Source organism: Prionailurus bengalensis, chromosome E3 (genome assembly GCF_016509475.1).
Source record: "Prionailurus bengalensis isolate Pbe53 chromosome E3, Fcat_Pben_1.1_paternal_pri, whole genome shotgun sequence".
Classification (NCBI taxonomy): Eukaryota; Metazoa; Chordata; class Mammalia; order Carnivora; family Felidae; genus Prionailurus; species Prionailurus bengalensis.
Genome location: NC_057357.1, coordinates 11,244,345 through 11,260,998, shown reverse-complemented (window position 1 = coordinate 11,260,998; position 16,654 = coordinate 11,244,345). Strand labels below are relative to the sequence as shown.

The 16,654-nt window shown below is 58.3% G+C and overlaps 1 protein-coding gene across 3 annotated transcripts in view; it reads right to left on the bottom strand.

The window, feature by feature from the left end:
• Positions 1-618: 618 nt before the first annotated feature.
• The window catches only part of CLIP2 (CAP-Gly domain containing linker protein 2), a 74,501-nt gene continuing 58,465 nt past the window's right edge, over positions 619-16,654 (bottom strand). For 2 of the 3 annotated variants that reach the window (XM_043561349.1, XM_043561350.1), the window contains 9 exons: positions 15,758-15,862; positions 13,083-14,018; positions 11,069-11,126; positions 7,992-8,075; positions 6,850-7,006; positions 4,874-5,033; positions 3,063-3,245; positions 2,713-2,775; positions 619-1,862 (listed from right to left, as the gene is read on the bottom strand). In XM_043561349.1, the coding sequence (XP_043417284.1) occupies positions 1,851-1,862; positions 2,713-2,775; positions 3,063-3,245; positions 4,874-5,033; positions 6,850-7,006; positions 7,992-8,075; positions 11,069-11,126; positions 13,083-14,018; positions 15,758-15,862 (1,758 nt within the window). In that variant the 3' untranslated portion in view covers positions 619-1,850. The remainder of the gene's footprint in view (positions 1,863-2,712; positions 2,776-3,062; positions 3,246-4,873; positions 5,034-6,849; positions 7,007-7,991; positions 8,076-11,068; positions 11,127-13,082; positions 14,019-15,757; positions 15,863-16,654) is intronic. The other variant, XM_043561351.1, reaches the window with a different exon arrangement.

Below are 16,654 nucleotides of genomic sequence, written 5' to 3'. Positions count from 1 at the left end.
CTTGGGGGCTCAACCCCTCCTGGTGTGGGCCTTTGGCTGTTAGTAGACTAATCAGTGCCTCCCGTAGGAGGGGCGAGCTGCCAGATTTTGCTGGAAAGAGTAGTATTTGACTCTGGGTTAGGCCACTAAAGCATCGCTTCTAGACTGTTGTTAATAAAACCGCATGCGAGAGCTACCAGAAGCCAGTGGGGAGGTGGGGGGCTGATGGGACGAACTGGCTGCCCCCAGCCCCAGGATGGGCTGAGTTTGGGCAAGGATGGGAGCCACACGCATCTGTGCCTGGGAGCACCCGAAGGCCACCAAGGTCGTTCCCAGGGCACAGTCTGCGTTCCCATCCTGGTGCATTTCGGGAACACCACGATGGGCCATCAGGTTTCTCCTGCGAACCTCTGGCAGGGGAGGGCCCCGAACAAAAACCCTCCCTGAGCTGTGGGAGGTGGAGGCAGGCCCAAAGCAGTACCCTGCGGGCCCTCCAGCTCTAGAGGCTTTTCTGAACTGGCTTTTCCCGCTACACACAGGTCTGGAGGAACTCAGCTGGACTCGGGGGGCAGAGGAGAGAGGCGGCTAGATTTTTCTCGTCATCAACATCCCTTGGGCTCTTTCCTTGGCTATAGGAGACGGGCTTACAAAGCTCTGGACAGGTGCCTGGTAAGAAAGGGGGCTGTTGGTACGTGTGCATTCTGATGCACGTGTGTGGCACACGCATCCCTGAACGCTCACCCACCTACGTATGCCTGGGCGTGTGGGCACGCAGCCAGGTGGCAGCAACGTTTGCAATGTACGTGGGCGCGGGCCTGCCAGACCTGGCGCTCGGTCCCAAGAGCGTGTGTCCTGTGCACCCCAGCGTGTGCGTCCTGAGCGCGGCTGACTGCAAATGCCCACCCCCCACGACCGCGTGTGCGCGCCTGCTCCCTCCGTGCGTGTGCCAAGGGTCAGGGGGTGCACGTGGCGCAGCCTGCGTGGGCGTGTCCGCAGGGCACAGGCCCAGATTCGGAGCGTCTGGTCAACCCAGGAGACACGTTCCAGACCAGTCCAAACGCCCTGCGGCCACCCTGCCCCCCCCCCCCCCCCGCTCCAAGCCAGGTGCGTGGTGGGGGATGGGGAGAGGGGCTTCTGAACTTTCCTAATACTGTGGCTCCTGGCCCTGGTGGCTACCCTCTGGCCAGCAGCTTGGAGCTGTGTATGTGAGATGGTGTTGGGGGCTGGGGGGAGAAGGACCTTGCCCCCAACACCTTGAACCCGGGCCTCACTGGGCAGACAGGCCGACGGGTCTCGGACCACTGTTTGAAGGCGGCTCAGCCTGTGGGGGCAAGAAGCCCGGGGACTGCTTAGGCCCGGAAGTGGCTGCAGAAAAGGGGGTCCCCACCTGGCTCCTGAGGCCTGGCCTGCCTTCCTTGGTGCCTAGCTGGGCCCCCTCTGACCCTTTCCCAGGACGATGGCTCTCTGGGGTCTCAGGGGAACCCGGGAGAAGAAGGAGAAGAAAGGGAGGGCAGGGACACACCTGGGGTGCCAAGATGGTCCTCAGGGCAGCTCGAGAGGGGCCTGGCCGGATCACCTCAGCCTCCCCAAACTCCAGAAACTGCCGGGGCGTCCAGGGTGTCCAGGCTGAAGGTCCCGGGGTCCAGGCCAGGACTGTACCGCTCGCTGTGGAAGGTGGTGCTTGAGGGAGCCTCCCGGTCCGGCAGGGGGGTCGGGGTGGGGGATTGTCCGCGGCAGTGGGCACGTTATCGTTACAAACACTGTTCTTGTCTCCAAAGTGACAGTCCTGGCCCCTGCCTGGAGGGGGCGCCGCCGGGGCAGGCCGGAGGGGCTCTGCTGTGGACTCGGCTGCTCCACGGTGTCCCTCAGGGTCAGTGCTTCTCCTGGGGGGAGCAAGGCCTTGATCAGCAAGCGTGTCTCAGATAGTGAAGGGAGTGGGGTGGGCTGTTTGAGAGCCCACTTGTGCCAGGGAGCGGGGACAGCACATGCAAAGGCCCCGGGGCAGGAAAAGCCACTCTGCGGTGTCTGGGGTGTAGTGAGACAGGAGGTAGGGTGGGAGCAGTTTAGGGGAAGGGGTGAGAGCAGATGGGTCTCACAAAGAGCACCGAGTACCCGTGTACACAAAAATGTGGCCAACGTGGCACAAAATAGACCGTGGAAAGGACACTTGTTGACTTTTGAGAGCAGGAACAGGGTGGCAGAGGGTCGTCTGTTGGACCTCAGCTGGGAATGTGCATGTCAGGTGACTCGAATTTTTCTCCCCTCTGCATGTGTCCGTGAATGACCACACAAGTGCTGTGAGTATTGATTTCTGGGGTCACAAATTTTATCGAGGAGGTAGGTTTGCAAGTAAGGAATCTGTGAATAATGAGGACCGACTGGGTATACACACACACACACACACACACACACGCACACACACAGCAAAGTTCAAGAAGGATATCATTTCAAAATGTCAACCTTGGTCACCTCTGGGCAGGAGGACTATCTTCTTTATCTATTTTGGGTCTTTCCCCCCACCAAACGTTTCCTAATAGACATGTTTTAACTTTTATTATGAAAGTCCTTAAAAAAAGAGACACGAGGTTAAAAGAACAGATGACAGCCGAGCCAACTTTAACTGCACTGGCCCCAGGTCGTGAGCGACCCGACGGTGAGGCCCCTGGCGCAAATGCACTGTCGTGATTTTGGTGCTTTTCGGGGTTTTTTTGTCCAGAGGAGTCGGCCCCTTACCTCTTGTTTGTGGGCCTTGTCTTGCTGGTGGATGCCGTTTGCAGATCCGGAATTGGGGACGGCCTGTTGAGGGAGAGTCAGGCGCAGATGCTGAGAGGTTCACCAGGCAGCAGTTCCTGGTTTGGCCCCTAGGTGGCGAGGTCTTCCCCTTGGGGTCATCGGAGGCTCTTCAGAATGCGGGTCCCAGGACCCCGGGGGACCAAGGCTGCATCCCCAGCTTAGTCTGAGCTCCTCCTCAAGATCAAGCCACGTACCCCTTGGGCCGGGACTCCCGGAGGACAGGGCCACGCTTCCCGAGGGCGGTGCCCCGTGGCTGGCCGCCGGGTCAGCCGCCTTGGCCCACGGCTCACCTGGGACTTGTCGGGGCTCCTCATGGCCTCCACGAGCTTCTCCACCTGCTGAGCCTGGTCCAGCGCGTCCCGCAGCACATCTTCTGTGCTCATCAGCTGGTGCTGCAGCCGCACGAGCTCAGGCGCCGAGGACGGGTCAATGAGCGAGTAGCGCCTCTGGTCCGACAGGGACTTCTCTTTGTCCTGGAAGCAGCCGGGAAGGGAGGGGGAGTACGCACGCGATCGTGTGTGTGTGTGCGCGTGCACATACCTGTGCACATGTGTGCTGGGGGGAGGGCGGTCTCTCCTCCAGGCAGGAAACTCTCCTGGCGCCCCCTGCTCTCTGGGCCAGGCCTTCCTCCCCTGCTCGAGGGTCCCCACTGAAGTATCCTCTTTGTCCCCCGCCCTGAATTCCCGGGCTGTCAGATGCTTCAGATTCTCCAGGTCCTGAAATGCAGGACGCCCTCCCTTCTTTCCTTCTTGTGGCCCCCACTCCCCCCTTCCCCCTCCCCCACTGTCTTTAGGTGGGTCCCTTCCCTTCACCCCTAGACCCACGGCTTCATCACCTCTTACCCTCCTCCCCTCCCCAACAGGACATTTGTGACGTTCAGCTCCCAAGTCTTCCACGACTGACCCCTGCCCACCAGGGTGCCTGGAGATACACCCGCCAGCCTCCCTGCTCCCACATAAACTGCCCCTGGGCCGCATGCTTCCAGATCCTTCCGCTCCACTCTGATCGTCCACCTAAAACTCCCTCACTTTGGGGGTTTTCTAACCACCAAGCCCTTTCCCAGTTTTCCCGTGGCAAGGGGGGGGGGGGGAGAGACAGCTCAGAGAGACACAGGAGAGGCCGCCCCAGGTAAAGGGGAACTTCCCACATCCATGTAAACTTGACCAGCCCGTTCCCCACGGAGAGGAGCCAGAATGCCACTGCCCCCACTCCACGAGGCTCAGGGAAGTCTCAGAATCAAAACTCTGAAGTCTCCGCCAGCCCCAGGGCCTTGTCTTCTCCTGAGTTAGGTCCAGACTCACAGAGCCACAAGGACCGCAAGGGCCCTGGAATCCTGCCTGCCGGCTAGACCCGCCAGGATTGGAGGGGTGTGTGACACCCCTTAGCCCTTGACCCTACGGGCCCCCACAGCTGTGGGTGGGTCCTGTTCCTCCCCCCGGCCCTCAAGGCTCCCTTCTTCTGTCTCCTCCAATGGCCAAACCCCGGCGGCTGAGCGGGAGGGCAGGGAGGGGCTTCGGAGCAACTTCCTAGGACAGCAGCCTGTCTTCCCAGACAGGGTCCTGTCCTTCTCTTGCAACTGACTAGGCGCGGTAACTGGCCACAGGCTTGTCCTCAACGCACAGCCCGCTTACTCCAGCCCCACCGCGGGGACTCAGCCCAGTCAGGCTCCTGCTCCTGATGGAGGGGTCTCAGCTCCCAGAACCCCAGGGTCAGAAGGTGCTTTGATATACCCATCTCCCTCCTTTGACTGATGCGTGAGTCCCCACTGCCAAACCCTGAGCAAGGAGTTGCTTTCTGGCTTGATTCCTCCCCTGCATGGGGCGCTCACCCTGAAGCAGTCCGTCCTAGCTCTGGACAAGCTCAAGTTCTTTGGAAGTCTTCCTTTGCCCTGAATCCCCCAGACGACCACATGGCCGGCTACAACGTCTGCAAACGGGTCGCCCGTGGCCCCTCCACCGGCTACATCGCTGACCCGTGATTCTAGGGCCTTCTGAACCCTCCCTGTGACTTGGCTCTAGGAGGCTGCCAGTCGCCACGGCTGGGGCAGCCTCAGCCCACCCTGCCATCCCCCCATCCCCAGGCCACCCCCTGGCCCACATACCAGCCCAGTCAGCTTTTCTCGCAGGCCCCGGATGTCATCCTTGAGTTTCTGCTCCTTGATCCGCCACTCAGCCTTGTGCACCTCGCGGCTCAGGTCCCTCTCGGGCCCTGGCGAATGGCGATTGGCCTCCAGCAGCAACACTCGAAGTTCATTCAGGCTCCTGGCAGGGGCCAGTGAGGGGCACAGAAGAGCTAGTCAGCCCTGGCCCTCTGTTCCCACATTGTGGAGATTCGCCGGGTGCCCACAGACAGGCCACCCTGACAGGGACACAGCACCTGTGCCACGAGGGGCCGCTGTGGAAACATGAGGCATGAAACCAAGAGGGGCCAGATTTGGGGATGGGATGGTCAAGAGAACTGGGTCTCTTTCGGAATGTTTTTCAAGTTAAAAAAAAAAAAAGAGAGAACAGGGGCCCCTGGGGGGCTCAGTAGGTCAAGCATCTGACCCTCGATTTCGACTCAGGTCATGATCTCATGGTTTGTGGGATCGAGCCCCATGTCCAGCTCTGTGCTCTCCCTCTCTCTCTGCCCCTTTCCTGCTCACATGCACACGTGCACTCTCTCTCTCTCTCTGAAAATAGATATATAAGCTTAAAAAAAAAGATAAAGAGAGAACAGAAGGTTTAATTAAAAAATAAAACAAGGGGCACCTGGGTGGCTCAGTTGGTTAAGCGTCCGACATCAGCTCAGGTCATGATCTCACCATCTGTGAGTTCGAGCCCCGCATCGGGCTCTGTGCTGACAGCTCAGAGCCTGGAGCCTGCTTCAGATTCCGTGTCTCCCTGCCTCTCTGCCCTTCCCCTGCTCATGCTGTGTCTCTCTCTCAGAAATAAATAAAACATTAAAAAAAATAATAAAACAAAACAAATAAAACATTCACCCAAGGGAGCTCATGTGGTAAGACATTCTTTTTTTACTTTTTAAGATTTAAAAAAAAATTATTATTTAAAAAAAATTTTTTTTAATCTTTATTTTCGAGAGAGAGAGACTAGGGTTGGGAGAAGGGCAAAGAGAGAGGGAGACATAGAAATCTAAGCAGGCTCCAGGCTCCGAGCTGTCAGCACAGAGCCCAACATGGGGCCTGAACTCACAAACTGTGAGATCATGACCTGAGCCGGTCTGCCGCTTAATCGAGTGAACCACCCAGGTTCCCCTGCTTGCTACAATTTTTTAAAGTTTATTTATTTATTTATTTATTTATTATTTTTTTTTTTTCAACGTTTTATTTATTTTTGGGACAGAGAGAGACAGAGCATGAACGGGGGAGGGGCAGAGAGAGAGGGAGACACAGAATCGGAAACAGGCTCCAGGCTCTGAGCCATCAGCCCAGAGCCTGACGCGGGGCTTGAACTCACGGACCGCAAGATCGTGACCTGGCTGAAGTTGGACGCTTAACCGACTGCGCCACCCAGGCGCCCCAAAGTTTATTTATTTTAAGAGAGACAGTGACAGCACAAGCGGGGGAGGGACAGAGGGCGGGGGGGGGAGAGAGAGAATCCCAAGCAGGCTCTATGCTGCCAGCACAGAGCCCGATGCAGGGCTCGAACTCACAGACCGTGAGATCACGACCTGCGCCGAAACCAAGAGTCGGGCGCTTCATCTCCCCAGGCACCCCAGCTCGTTATAATTTTTAAATGGATTAAGAAATATTTTAAAATTTCTGCTTTCATTGATAACGTGGCAAAGACAGAAGCAATAAGCAAAAGCTGTGGGGGAATCCTCATCACCTTGAAGTGCTGAAGGGCATGCGGGGACCAAGAAGTGTGGGAACCACTCGTCTTGCCTACAAGCTCTGCCTGGAGATCCGTGTCGAGAAGGATTCCGAGGCTGCGTCTGAGCTCAGCGGGGGACTGCGGCGGGCGCTGGCCGTTGCCAGCCACCTGTCCCTCCCGCCCCGCCCCTGCCCTGCCTCTCAGGCAGGTGGAGCGGCGCCAGGGTCGGGGCCCGACGGGACCGCGGCGCCCACGGCTAACTCACCGCTCCTTCCTGAGCAGCTCCTGGCTGATGAGGACCAGCTGGCCCGAGGCGTCGTGGGTCTTCTGGGACACGGCTTCCAGCTCAGCCTCCAGGCGCCGCTTCTCCTTCTGGAGGGTTTCCGCCTTCTTCTCTCCCGCCTTGCACTTCGCCTCCAGTGCTGAGGTCGGCCGGCAGGGAAAGCAGAGAGAGGGGCAGGATCGCCATGGGAATCTGTCCCACCCGGGGGGGGGAAGGGGGGGCGGCGAAGGCCCCGGGCAGGGAGCCGGGTTTCTCGGGGGGACCACAACGACTGCACACACTCCACTGAGCGGGTCTCTCTCGTCCTGCAGAGCCGGGCAGCAAGGGGCCGAGAGGGTAGCTGCACAAAGCAGGCCACGGGCCCCAAGCACAGCAGCGCAGGCCCTTCGGGGTCGGGGGAGCGGTCCGCCCTGCCCGAGACAGGACCCGGGCGCTTACGACCGTGTCCTGGACGAGGGAAAGCAAAATCTTCACCTCAGCCTTCCTTGGAGGGGTCTGAGGTCAGCTGACCTTGGCCGGGACCAATGAGGCCACGTGAACGTGGTGGGAACTGGACAGAAGTGGGGGTGGGAACCATTCCCCAGGAGGGGGGCCGTCTCATGGACACCACCACTGGCGTTCTGGTGGGAGAAGCCGGGCCGGTTCACGAAGTCACCAATTCCAGACCCCTGCCTCTCCCCGGGCTCCCCCTCTGTCCTCGTGTCCTCTGTGTCTCGTCCCCTGCCGCGGCCGGCATCCTTCCCCCGGAATCTGAAATCCTGGTACTTCAGCTAGAAAGGCACCGGGGGCAGCAGCCACTCTATCTTTGTCACCCGTGAAATGGTCCTCAAGACCAGAGAGCAACCTGGTGGAGTTCACTGAGAGAACACGGAGAACCGGCTCCGGGGGAAGAGGCCGGCCGGGGTCCTTCATTGTCTCATGGACACTGTGGGGGCCACACCGGCCCTCTCACCACGGCTCAGGTGCAAACCCAGTGCGGGTGGACTGGCCCATGGTGCCCTCTCAGGGCAGAACGGGAGAGGGCGCCCTGACCCAGGAGCCAACCCACTCCACGCCCGACCGGCTGAGCCCCCCCCCCCCCCGTGAAAGCCCCCCCACACCTGCCCTGCAGGAAGGAGACTTACCACTTACTTGGGCCCTGAGCATCTCGGTTTGGGACATCAAGGCTACTACCTCTTTGTCCCTTTTGTTCAGCTTGTCCTGCAGGCCTAGGGGAGGAGGGAGAGACAAGGGGTCTGTCTGCAGTGTTCCAGGTGCAGGGGCGGAGGGGGTTGCCTTCCCGCAAGAACCCTAAAACGAGGCCACAGCTGGCCTCCAGGGTCCAAACGCTCCCCCACACCAGCCCTCTCTCCGGGTAACCCGCTCTGGGTAAGAGACTCCTACACTGTGTGGTCTCGGGCCACTTAACTCTCAGAGTCTCAGTTTCCTCGAGTGAGAAATTGGGGCCCTGGTACCCGTGTCACCCAGTCGTGGGAGTTCGAATACTGGATAGCCTCAGAGCAGTGCTAAAAAAGATAATCTATGGAAAGCGCAAGAAACATTACATTTCTGTACGCTACTTTATAAATGTAATGTAATGACAATATAAATACCAATACGATTTTAGTTCTTATGGAACTAAATCAGCTGATTCTATTTTTGGTTTTGTTTTTTTAATTTTTTTTAATGTTTATTTATTTTTGGGACAGAGAGACACAGAGCATGAACGGGGGAGGGGCAGAGACAGAGGGAGACACAGAATCGGAAGCAGGCTCCAGGCTCTGAGCCATCAGCCCAGAGCCCGACGCGGGGCTCGAACTCACGGACCGCGAGATCGTGACCTGAGCTGAAGTCGGACGCCCAACCGACTGAGCCACTCAGGCACCCCTCTATTTTTGTTTTAAAGCTTATTTATTTATTTTGAGAGAGAGAGAGAGAGAGAGAGAGGGCACGGGCACTCACACGCACGAGTGGGGGGGGCAGAGAGAGAGAGGGAGACAGAGAATCCCAAATCCCAAGCAGGCTCCGGGCTGTCAGCACAGAGCCTGACACGGGGCTTTACGTCACGAACCGTGAGATCATGACCTGAGCTGAAATCAAGAGTGGGATGTCTGACTGAGCCACCCCAGGGGCCCCCAGATTAGCTGATTCTAGAGTCACCTGGACAATAAGCAAGACTAGCCGAGAGAGTCTGGCAAACACTTCTTCAAGGAGTTAAACACAGAGATGCCATATGACCTAGCAACTCGAAGGTGCACACCCCCCAAAGAACTGGAAACAGGCGCTTGCAAAGCACCTGCACATGTGTGCTTACAGCAACGCGACTCACGATAGCCAAAGGGTAGAGACAGACCAAACATCCACCAACAGGCAGATGGATAAAAAGTGTAGCGTATGACAGCATATTACTCAGCCGTAAGCAGGAATGAACCTGGAATACAGTATGCTAAGTAGCCAGACATAAAAAGCCACATGTTGTAGGATGCCTTCTAAATTTTTTTAAATGTTTATTTATTACTTTGAGAGAGAGACAGAGTGTGAGCAGGGGAGAAGCAGAGAGAGAGGAAGACACAGAATCCGAAGCAGACTCCAGGCTCTGAGCTGTCAGCACAGAGCCCGACGCGGGGCTCAATCTCACAGACTGTGAGTCATGACCTGAGCCGAAGTCGGATGCTTAACTGACGGAGCCACCCAGGTGTCTCGGGATGCCATTTATGTCGATATCCAGAATGGGCAAATCCAGACAGAAAGCAGACTAGTGGTGGTCCGAGGCTGGGGAGTGACTGATAACGGGTATGGGATTTCCTTCTGCAGAGATGAGAATGATTTGGAACTAGACAGAGGTCGTGGTCACACAAGACCGTGAAGGTACCGAATGCCCACTGAATTGCTCACTTTAAAACAGTTAATTCTATGTTAATGTTGCATCAGCTTAAAAAAAAAAAAAAAAAAAAGAACAGGCAAAAAATTTTGAAAAAGCAGAGCGGGAAAGGCTAGGCTTGCAGTCATGATGATATAAAGCTTCAATAATTAAAACGTTATAGAACTGGCCCACGAACAGACAGGTGACTAATGGGATAGAAGGTCCAGAAATAAAGTCAGTTATATAAAGGAATTTGAAGGTGGTAAGATTAGTAATTCGAATCAGTGGAGAGCTTGAAATGAGTTTTTATTTATTTTGAGAGAGAGAGAGAGACAAAGATTTTGAAGCAGGCTTCAGGCTCTGAGCTGTCAGCACAGAGCCCAAAGCAGGGCATGAACTCACGAACCACAAGAGCATGACCTGAGCCAAAGTCAGACACTTAACCGGCTGAGCCACCCATGTGCCCCTGTTTATTTTTATTTTATTTTTTGAGAGACAGAGAGAGAGAGAGAGAGAGAGAGAGAGCCCATGTGCACACGTGAGCAGGGGAGAGGCAGAGGGAAAGGGAGAGAATCTTAAGCAGGCTGCACACCCAGCACAGAGCCTGATGTAGGGCTCAATCTCACGACCCTGGGATCGTGACCTGGACCGAAATCAAGAGTCAGCAGCTTAACTGACTGAGCCACCCAGGTGCCCCAGAAAAGACTGATTTGAAACAAATCCGCACGGCACGTACGACCCTGAGAAAAGTCCAAAGACAAACCACAAATGGGGAAGGAATGTTTGCAATGTCGTACATAGTTTGTAAAAATCAGCAGAAAGATGAACAACCCGCGAGGAACAACACGGGCAAAAGACGCCAAGAGGAACTGGAAAGGAAGCTTCGCTCACAGTAAGAGAGAGGCAAGGTGACGTTATCTCACGGGAGAACCACTCGGACTGGCAAAGGTCACAAAGTCTGATGCAGTTTGTTGGCGGTGAGGCTCGTGGGGAAACACACTTTGAACCACAGCGTTCGGGAGTTAAAACCGTTGGAGACCCCAAAGAGGGGAAGGGAATTCACTGAAGCGGTGTTGACAATAGACAAAGACTGGAAACCGTGGATAAGAACGGCCTCCAAGATGCGGCATCATTAAATGGAAAGGAGAAAGGGGGGCTGGACAGCAGGGAGGCGTGGTACCATCCGGCACTTACGGGTTTGGATGTGCATAAACGTGTCTGGAAAGTAAACTGAGGTTGGCCAACGCGGTGCCTTTAGGGAGGGAACTCCGGCAATGCGGAGGGGGGACAGGGGTGGGGGGAGGCGGTGAGCAGAGGGTGGGCAGATGCAGGGTCCCACCCAGCCCAGCAGCCACTCACCCTCCACAGTCTCCTTCATCCTGACCTTCTCCCCCGAAATGTCGTTGGACTCGATCATCTGAAAGAAGGCTCTGGTAAGAGGGATTCTTGGCCCCTGCCCCTGCCCCTGCCCCAGCCAGCCCACCTCACCCTACACAGGGTGGCTCTCAGGGACTTGGTACGGTGGCAAGGAGCAGAGATGTTCTCGGTCCTGCCTCCCTGACAAGAGGGGACCCCCACCTGCCTCCAGCGCCCCTGAAGGCTGTTTGTGCAGCTTCCGTGTGAACACCTCCCACTCCTTCCTTTGTTGAAAACGTCTATTATATTAAACACATGTCTCCTTCCCGGGGACGCCCACAGAGATTAGTCCTGGAAGTCTGTTTCCATCATCTTCCAGAGGCAAAACCCCAGCCCTGGTTTCTACCCGTAAAAGAAGCATCGGCTGCCCGAGGGCTGCGAACGAACGTAGAGCACGCCCCGGGGCCAGCTCCCGAGGAACTTTAATAAATGCTACTTTTTAATAATAAACCCAGAAACCAAAGAAGAAAAGATCAATTAAGAAAAAAAAAAAATCTGAATGGCAAACATTAACAGGCTCCCCACGGCTTCTTGGAAAAAAGTTTTCAGCTTCCTGCCCAAGCAGGCTCTCCTCTGAGCATGCTGTCTGCCAGTCTAACACTGTGGATCAGACGGGCCCAGAGCTGAGCAGGCAGTCACCTCCCTCAACCTGCCGCTCATACTTCTGCTCATACGTCCCCAAGCCCCTTTTTAAGTCTCAGCCCATTGTCTCTGCACTGAAACCCCTGCATCTGGGAGTCATGTGGGTCCCGGCCAAGGCCCCAGGTGTGTGGAAATGAAGAGAAGGGCCTTGCTGAGATCACCGCCCACTCCTCGGCCTAAGGTCTGTGACCGAGGGGAAGGGGGCTGTCCTCTGGAACCACAGCAGTCTGAAACCTCCTCTGCTACAGGAGTCCAGTTGCTGGGGTCCCAGGCCTGCCTACCCCTGCTCTGAGAAGGCAGTGAGGCCATTTGCACACAAGCTGCTCAGAGACTGTTCCTTTTCTCTCTGCCCAGGATCCTGGGACAGCACTTACTAAAACAGTCCCTCCCTGGGAGAAAGGGGGCAGAAAAGGCTGCCACCCTGGGAGGACAAGGCATCATGCAGGCAGGACTCCTTTTGCGAAAAAGGTATCCTGTTCCTTGAAACTCCCCAACACTTCCTTATTGCTGGAACGCTAACTTCTAGTTCAAAGGCACAAGGGGAATCAGAAGCTCGCGAAGCCCCAGGGCCCGTATGAAGGCAATGACCATGCTGCCAGCTGTCCTTCGGGTAGGGTTTGACTTTTGTCATCCTGGGCACCCTTTGTTGGCCTCCAGCTGTGGGGCTGGACTTGACCTCGGCCTCTGGTGGGCGGGAAACCCTGGGAAAGTTTCTCTGTCTCAGCCTTGGTTTGCTCATCTGTGAAACAGAGCGAACGCTGACCTAGCAAGAGTTAAGGTGAGAAAAGGCAACGTCGGTCCTGACCCCCCTCCACCTCCCAGCGCCCACTCTGGAGGCCCCCACACTGTGGCCGCTGGACGGCTGCTCGGGCTCATTAGGACTGGCGAGAGGGAGCCACCCGCAGCTCAGGTCACCTGGGTCGGCATTAGGGTGGGAGACGGGACACCCCCCCTGGGGACAGGCAGAGCTCGAGCCCCACGGAGCTCCTGGCTGCCGGCACCCGGGGGAGGGCCGGGAGCCTGCGCGGTAGGACACGTGTGGGAGACGCAGAGACCCGGGGATCGGGAGGAAGCCTGTGCTCCGTGCTGGGGTACGCATCTCTGCAGGCCTGGGCTGCGGGGACCCAGCCAGGTCAGCTCAGACCACCTCGGGTCCCCACGGTCACCCTGCACTACTGATGGAGGCACGAGAGGCGCCCTCCGTTCTCGCCGGGCCCGGCTGGGAAGAGGGGGCCGGCCGACACCGGGGCCCCCGTGACTGTGGGGGCTCCCCCCGCCCCACCCCTCCCGCCCGGCAGCAGAGGCGGCCGCCTACGTTGCCGTGCTGGGATGAGCGCAAGGACTCCACGGCCTGCAGTCTGTTCTCGGCAACCAGAAGCCTCTCCCGCAGCCTCTCGGCCTCCTGCTTGCTCTGGGCTTCCGACCGCTGGAGCAGCTCGTGGTCCAGCATCTTCTTCTCGGCCAGGGAGATCTGCTCCTTGAGGAACTCGATGGCCTGCGCCTGGCCCCGGTACTCCGCGTCCAGCTTCTCCAGCTCGTGCACCCGCAGCTCGGCGTCGCGGCGCTGGTCCTGGGCCTCCTGCAGCTCCAGCCGGTGCTGGCTGGCCTGCACCTCCAGCTGGGCCTGCCAGTGCTGCCGCAGCCCCGCCAGCTCCTCCTGGGCCTCCTGCAGCTTCTGCCGCAGCCCCTCCTTCTCCTTGACGTGCACGGCGGTCTCGATGTCGTGCTTGGCTCGCAGGTTGCCCAGCTCCAGCTGGTGCTCCATCTTGATGCCCTCCATCACGGCCTTCAGCTCCCCAATCTCCTTCTGCTGGGCCCCCGGGCCCGAGTTCAGGGTGGCCTTGAGGTCCTCCAGGGACTTCTGGTGGTCCGAGGCCAGCGAGTCCAGCTTGGACTTCCAGTTGTCCATGAGCCCCATGTTCTCGCTGGTGGCCTGCTGCACCTTGGCCTTGAGGTCCACCACCTCCTGCGCGTACCTCTCGTTGGCCGCCCGCAGCTTCTCCACCTCCGCCTGGTAGGCCCGCAGGGCCTTCTCGTATTTGTCCCGCAGCACGCCGCTCTCCCTCTGGTGCTCCTTGCTGGCCGACAGCAGCCGCTCGCGCAGCCGCAGGGTCTCGGCGGCCTCGGGGTGGTCGGCGGGTGGCGGGCCCGAGTGCAGCAGACATTGCTGGAGCTCCTTGATCTCGCCGCGCCGAAGGCTCAGCTCCTCTTCCAGCTGCAGCACGCGTGACTTCTCGGCCACCGTGGTCAGCTACCGGGGAGAGAGGGAGACCGAGGTCAGCGGGCCGGCGGGAGGGCGAGGGGCCGTGGCCGGAGCAAGGGCGGACCCCGGCCCCGCGGGGGAGGTTCGCGGAGGGGAAGGGCGCCCACCCCGCCTGGGCGTCCCAGCCTCCGGAAGGACTCCCTGGGCTTGCGGCCCTGTGATTCCGGGACGGGACGGTCCCCGCTGCCCTTGGTGGCTTGGGACACATCAGTGGTTAAAAGAAACCACTTGTTGGAGGTTCTGGCTTTCTTTAGGAGGGAATTTTGCATTATCTGGCAGCCGGATGGGTCGATTCGCAGAGGGGCTGGCCAGAGAAGGGTCTGGTTTAATTGAGGCGGTACAAAGTTAATGCTCTCAGACCCACCTCCTGATGGAAAACTGAGATCAGAGGCTCCATCTTCCAAGAACCCATATGGATCACGACAGTGGTCACGGATTTGGAAACAGTACATTCATCGACACGTTTTAAGTCTTTCGCTAACTTAAAACTGTTTCTGAAGGTGACCTGTAGTTCAATAAACCTGCTTTTGTTTTTATAATCAGGCTGAACCCTAGATCAAGGCGCCTCAGTGTGGGGGGCTCCAGCCTGTCAACTGTGACTGGGTCGGTTTCTGCAGGTAGAGCCTCCATGCACATATGTGTGTGTACCACACGAGCACGTACGGTCACCCAGCAACGGCCAGGGTGTGCAAAGGGACCCGTGTGTGTCTCCAGACTCCCCCCGACACACGCACACACTCGCGTGCCGAGGCGGGCCTGCAGAAACCGACCGTGGCTCGCCCCACAGCTCTCCCTGCTCAGATGGTTTGAACTAATCACTGCTAGCTGGCTGTTTAGCTCCACTGCCAGAACCGCAGCTGGCCTGGGCTGGCCAGCTGTTTGGACGTGGGTACCTGCACAGGGGGCCCGGCCCCGGGAAAGGTATGGTGGGCACCGAGGGGCCAGCTGGGCCCAGAACCCGGACCTGGGCCTTGGCAGGACCTCCCCCTTGCTCCAGCAGACATTTCCCTAGTCTGCTGTATCTCACCAGCCCCACCCTGGGTCTGACACAGAACCTCACGCCCTATGGACATCCCCACTCCCCAAAAGCCCCAGGTCCTTCTGGCTGGCCCCTCCTGCAACCATAGTTAAGATCCCCTAGGGGGCGCCTGGGTGGCTCAGTCGATTAAGCGGTTAAGCTTCAGCTCAGGCCATGATCTCAAGGTGCGTGAGTTCGAGCCCTGCAACAGGCTCGCTGCTGTCAGTGAAGAGCCTGCTTTGGATCCTCTCTCGCTCAAAAATAAATAAACATTAAGAAAAAAAATACCCCCCTAGGCTAGAGAAACTTCGGTCTGCAGCCCCCTGACCACCCACCTTCCTCAGCCTCCCCAGCCCAGGGAGACGGGAGGTGCCCCATATAAGGGGCAGGACGTTCCCGAGAGGCACCCCATTTCTGAACATGACAAAGCCTTGCTGTGGCAGTGCATGGGGCGGGTGGGGGGGCGGGGGTCTCACAGGACATTCCCAACCAGTGGGACCCTGAGCCGGGGCCCGAAGTCCCGGACAATCAAGACCCCCTGCTCCCCAACGGGCGTCACGTGGCAATGGGGTGGAAGGGTTCCCAAGCCTCGACTTCCCTCCTGGAAGGGGCTCAGAAGGCAAAACAATGAGGAAAGCAGCCAAAGACAGAGAAAATAATAAAACAGAGAAGCCGAAGGAGGCGTGATGGGGCCGGAGGGCGGCGTTACCCTGTTGTCGGCTAGTTCCCGGAGCAGACGCTCGGCCTGCGCCTTCTCCAGTAGCAGCCTCTGTTCCAGCTCCCCAATGCGCGCGTGCTCCAGCTGCGTCTGGGTCTGGTCCACCCGGGGCGGGTGGGGAGGCGGGCCAGGGGAGAGGAGTACAGGGCAGAGGAAGCCAGAGGAAGAGAGAGAAAAAGAGAGAGAGAGAGAGAGAGAGAGAGGCGGCGTCATCTTCCGTGAACAAGACAGGAGAGCGGGTCAAGGAGAGAGGGTGGCTCCGGGACAGAGGAGGTCTGGGGAGGGGACCGGGCTGGGTGGGTTTAATGGCAGAGGAGGGGCTGCCGCAACCCCGCCCCAGCCACCCTGCCCCTGGAGAGGGTGGCAAGAGGGCCCCGCGGTTCCTGCCGTGCTCCCCAGGTGGTCAGTCCTTCCCCTGGCGGCTCTGGGGAGGGGCCCCAGCCTCCTCGCGCTCCCCATCGGGCTACTGCTCATTTTAGGCACAGGATCCTGCACACGGGAGGCCCTCAGGATGGATGTGTCAGCAAATGAACCCAGGACTCCTGGCCCCGGGGGCCTGAGTTGAAAGTATAAGAACCAATCCAATGGGAAGGCTTTAAAAAAGTCTCTCTACCCCCCTTGCAAGGCCCTGCTTCCCGCTGCCCTGCCCAGAGCCCGGAGGGTCAGTGCCCACCCCCGGGGGCCCCGCGGAGGAGGCCCGGTCTCCCAAAAGCACCAGAATGCTTTTGCCCTAGCTTCACAGGCCAACAAAGCCCGACGTTCTCAGGGCATCCAGCCTGGCATTTGGGTTTCCTCTAACAGATCTGCGAGGGTGGCAGGGGCCAAGGGTGCCGGCTCCAGGGCCCCCGGGGCAATCTGGAGACCCAAGTTCATCGTGGGGAGAAGCCA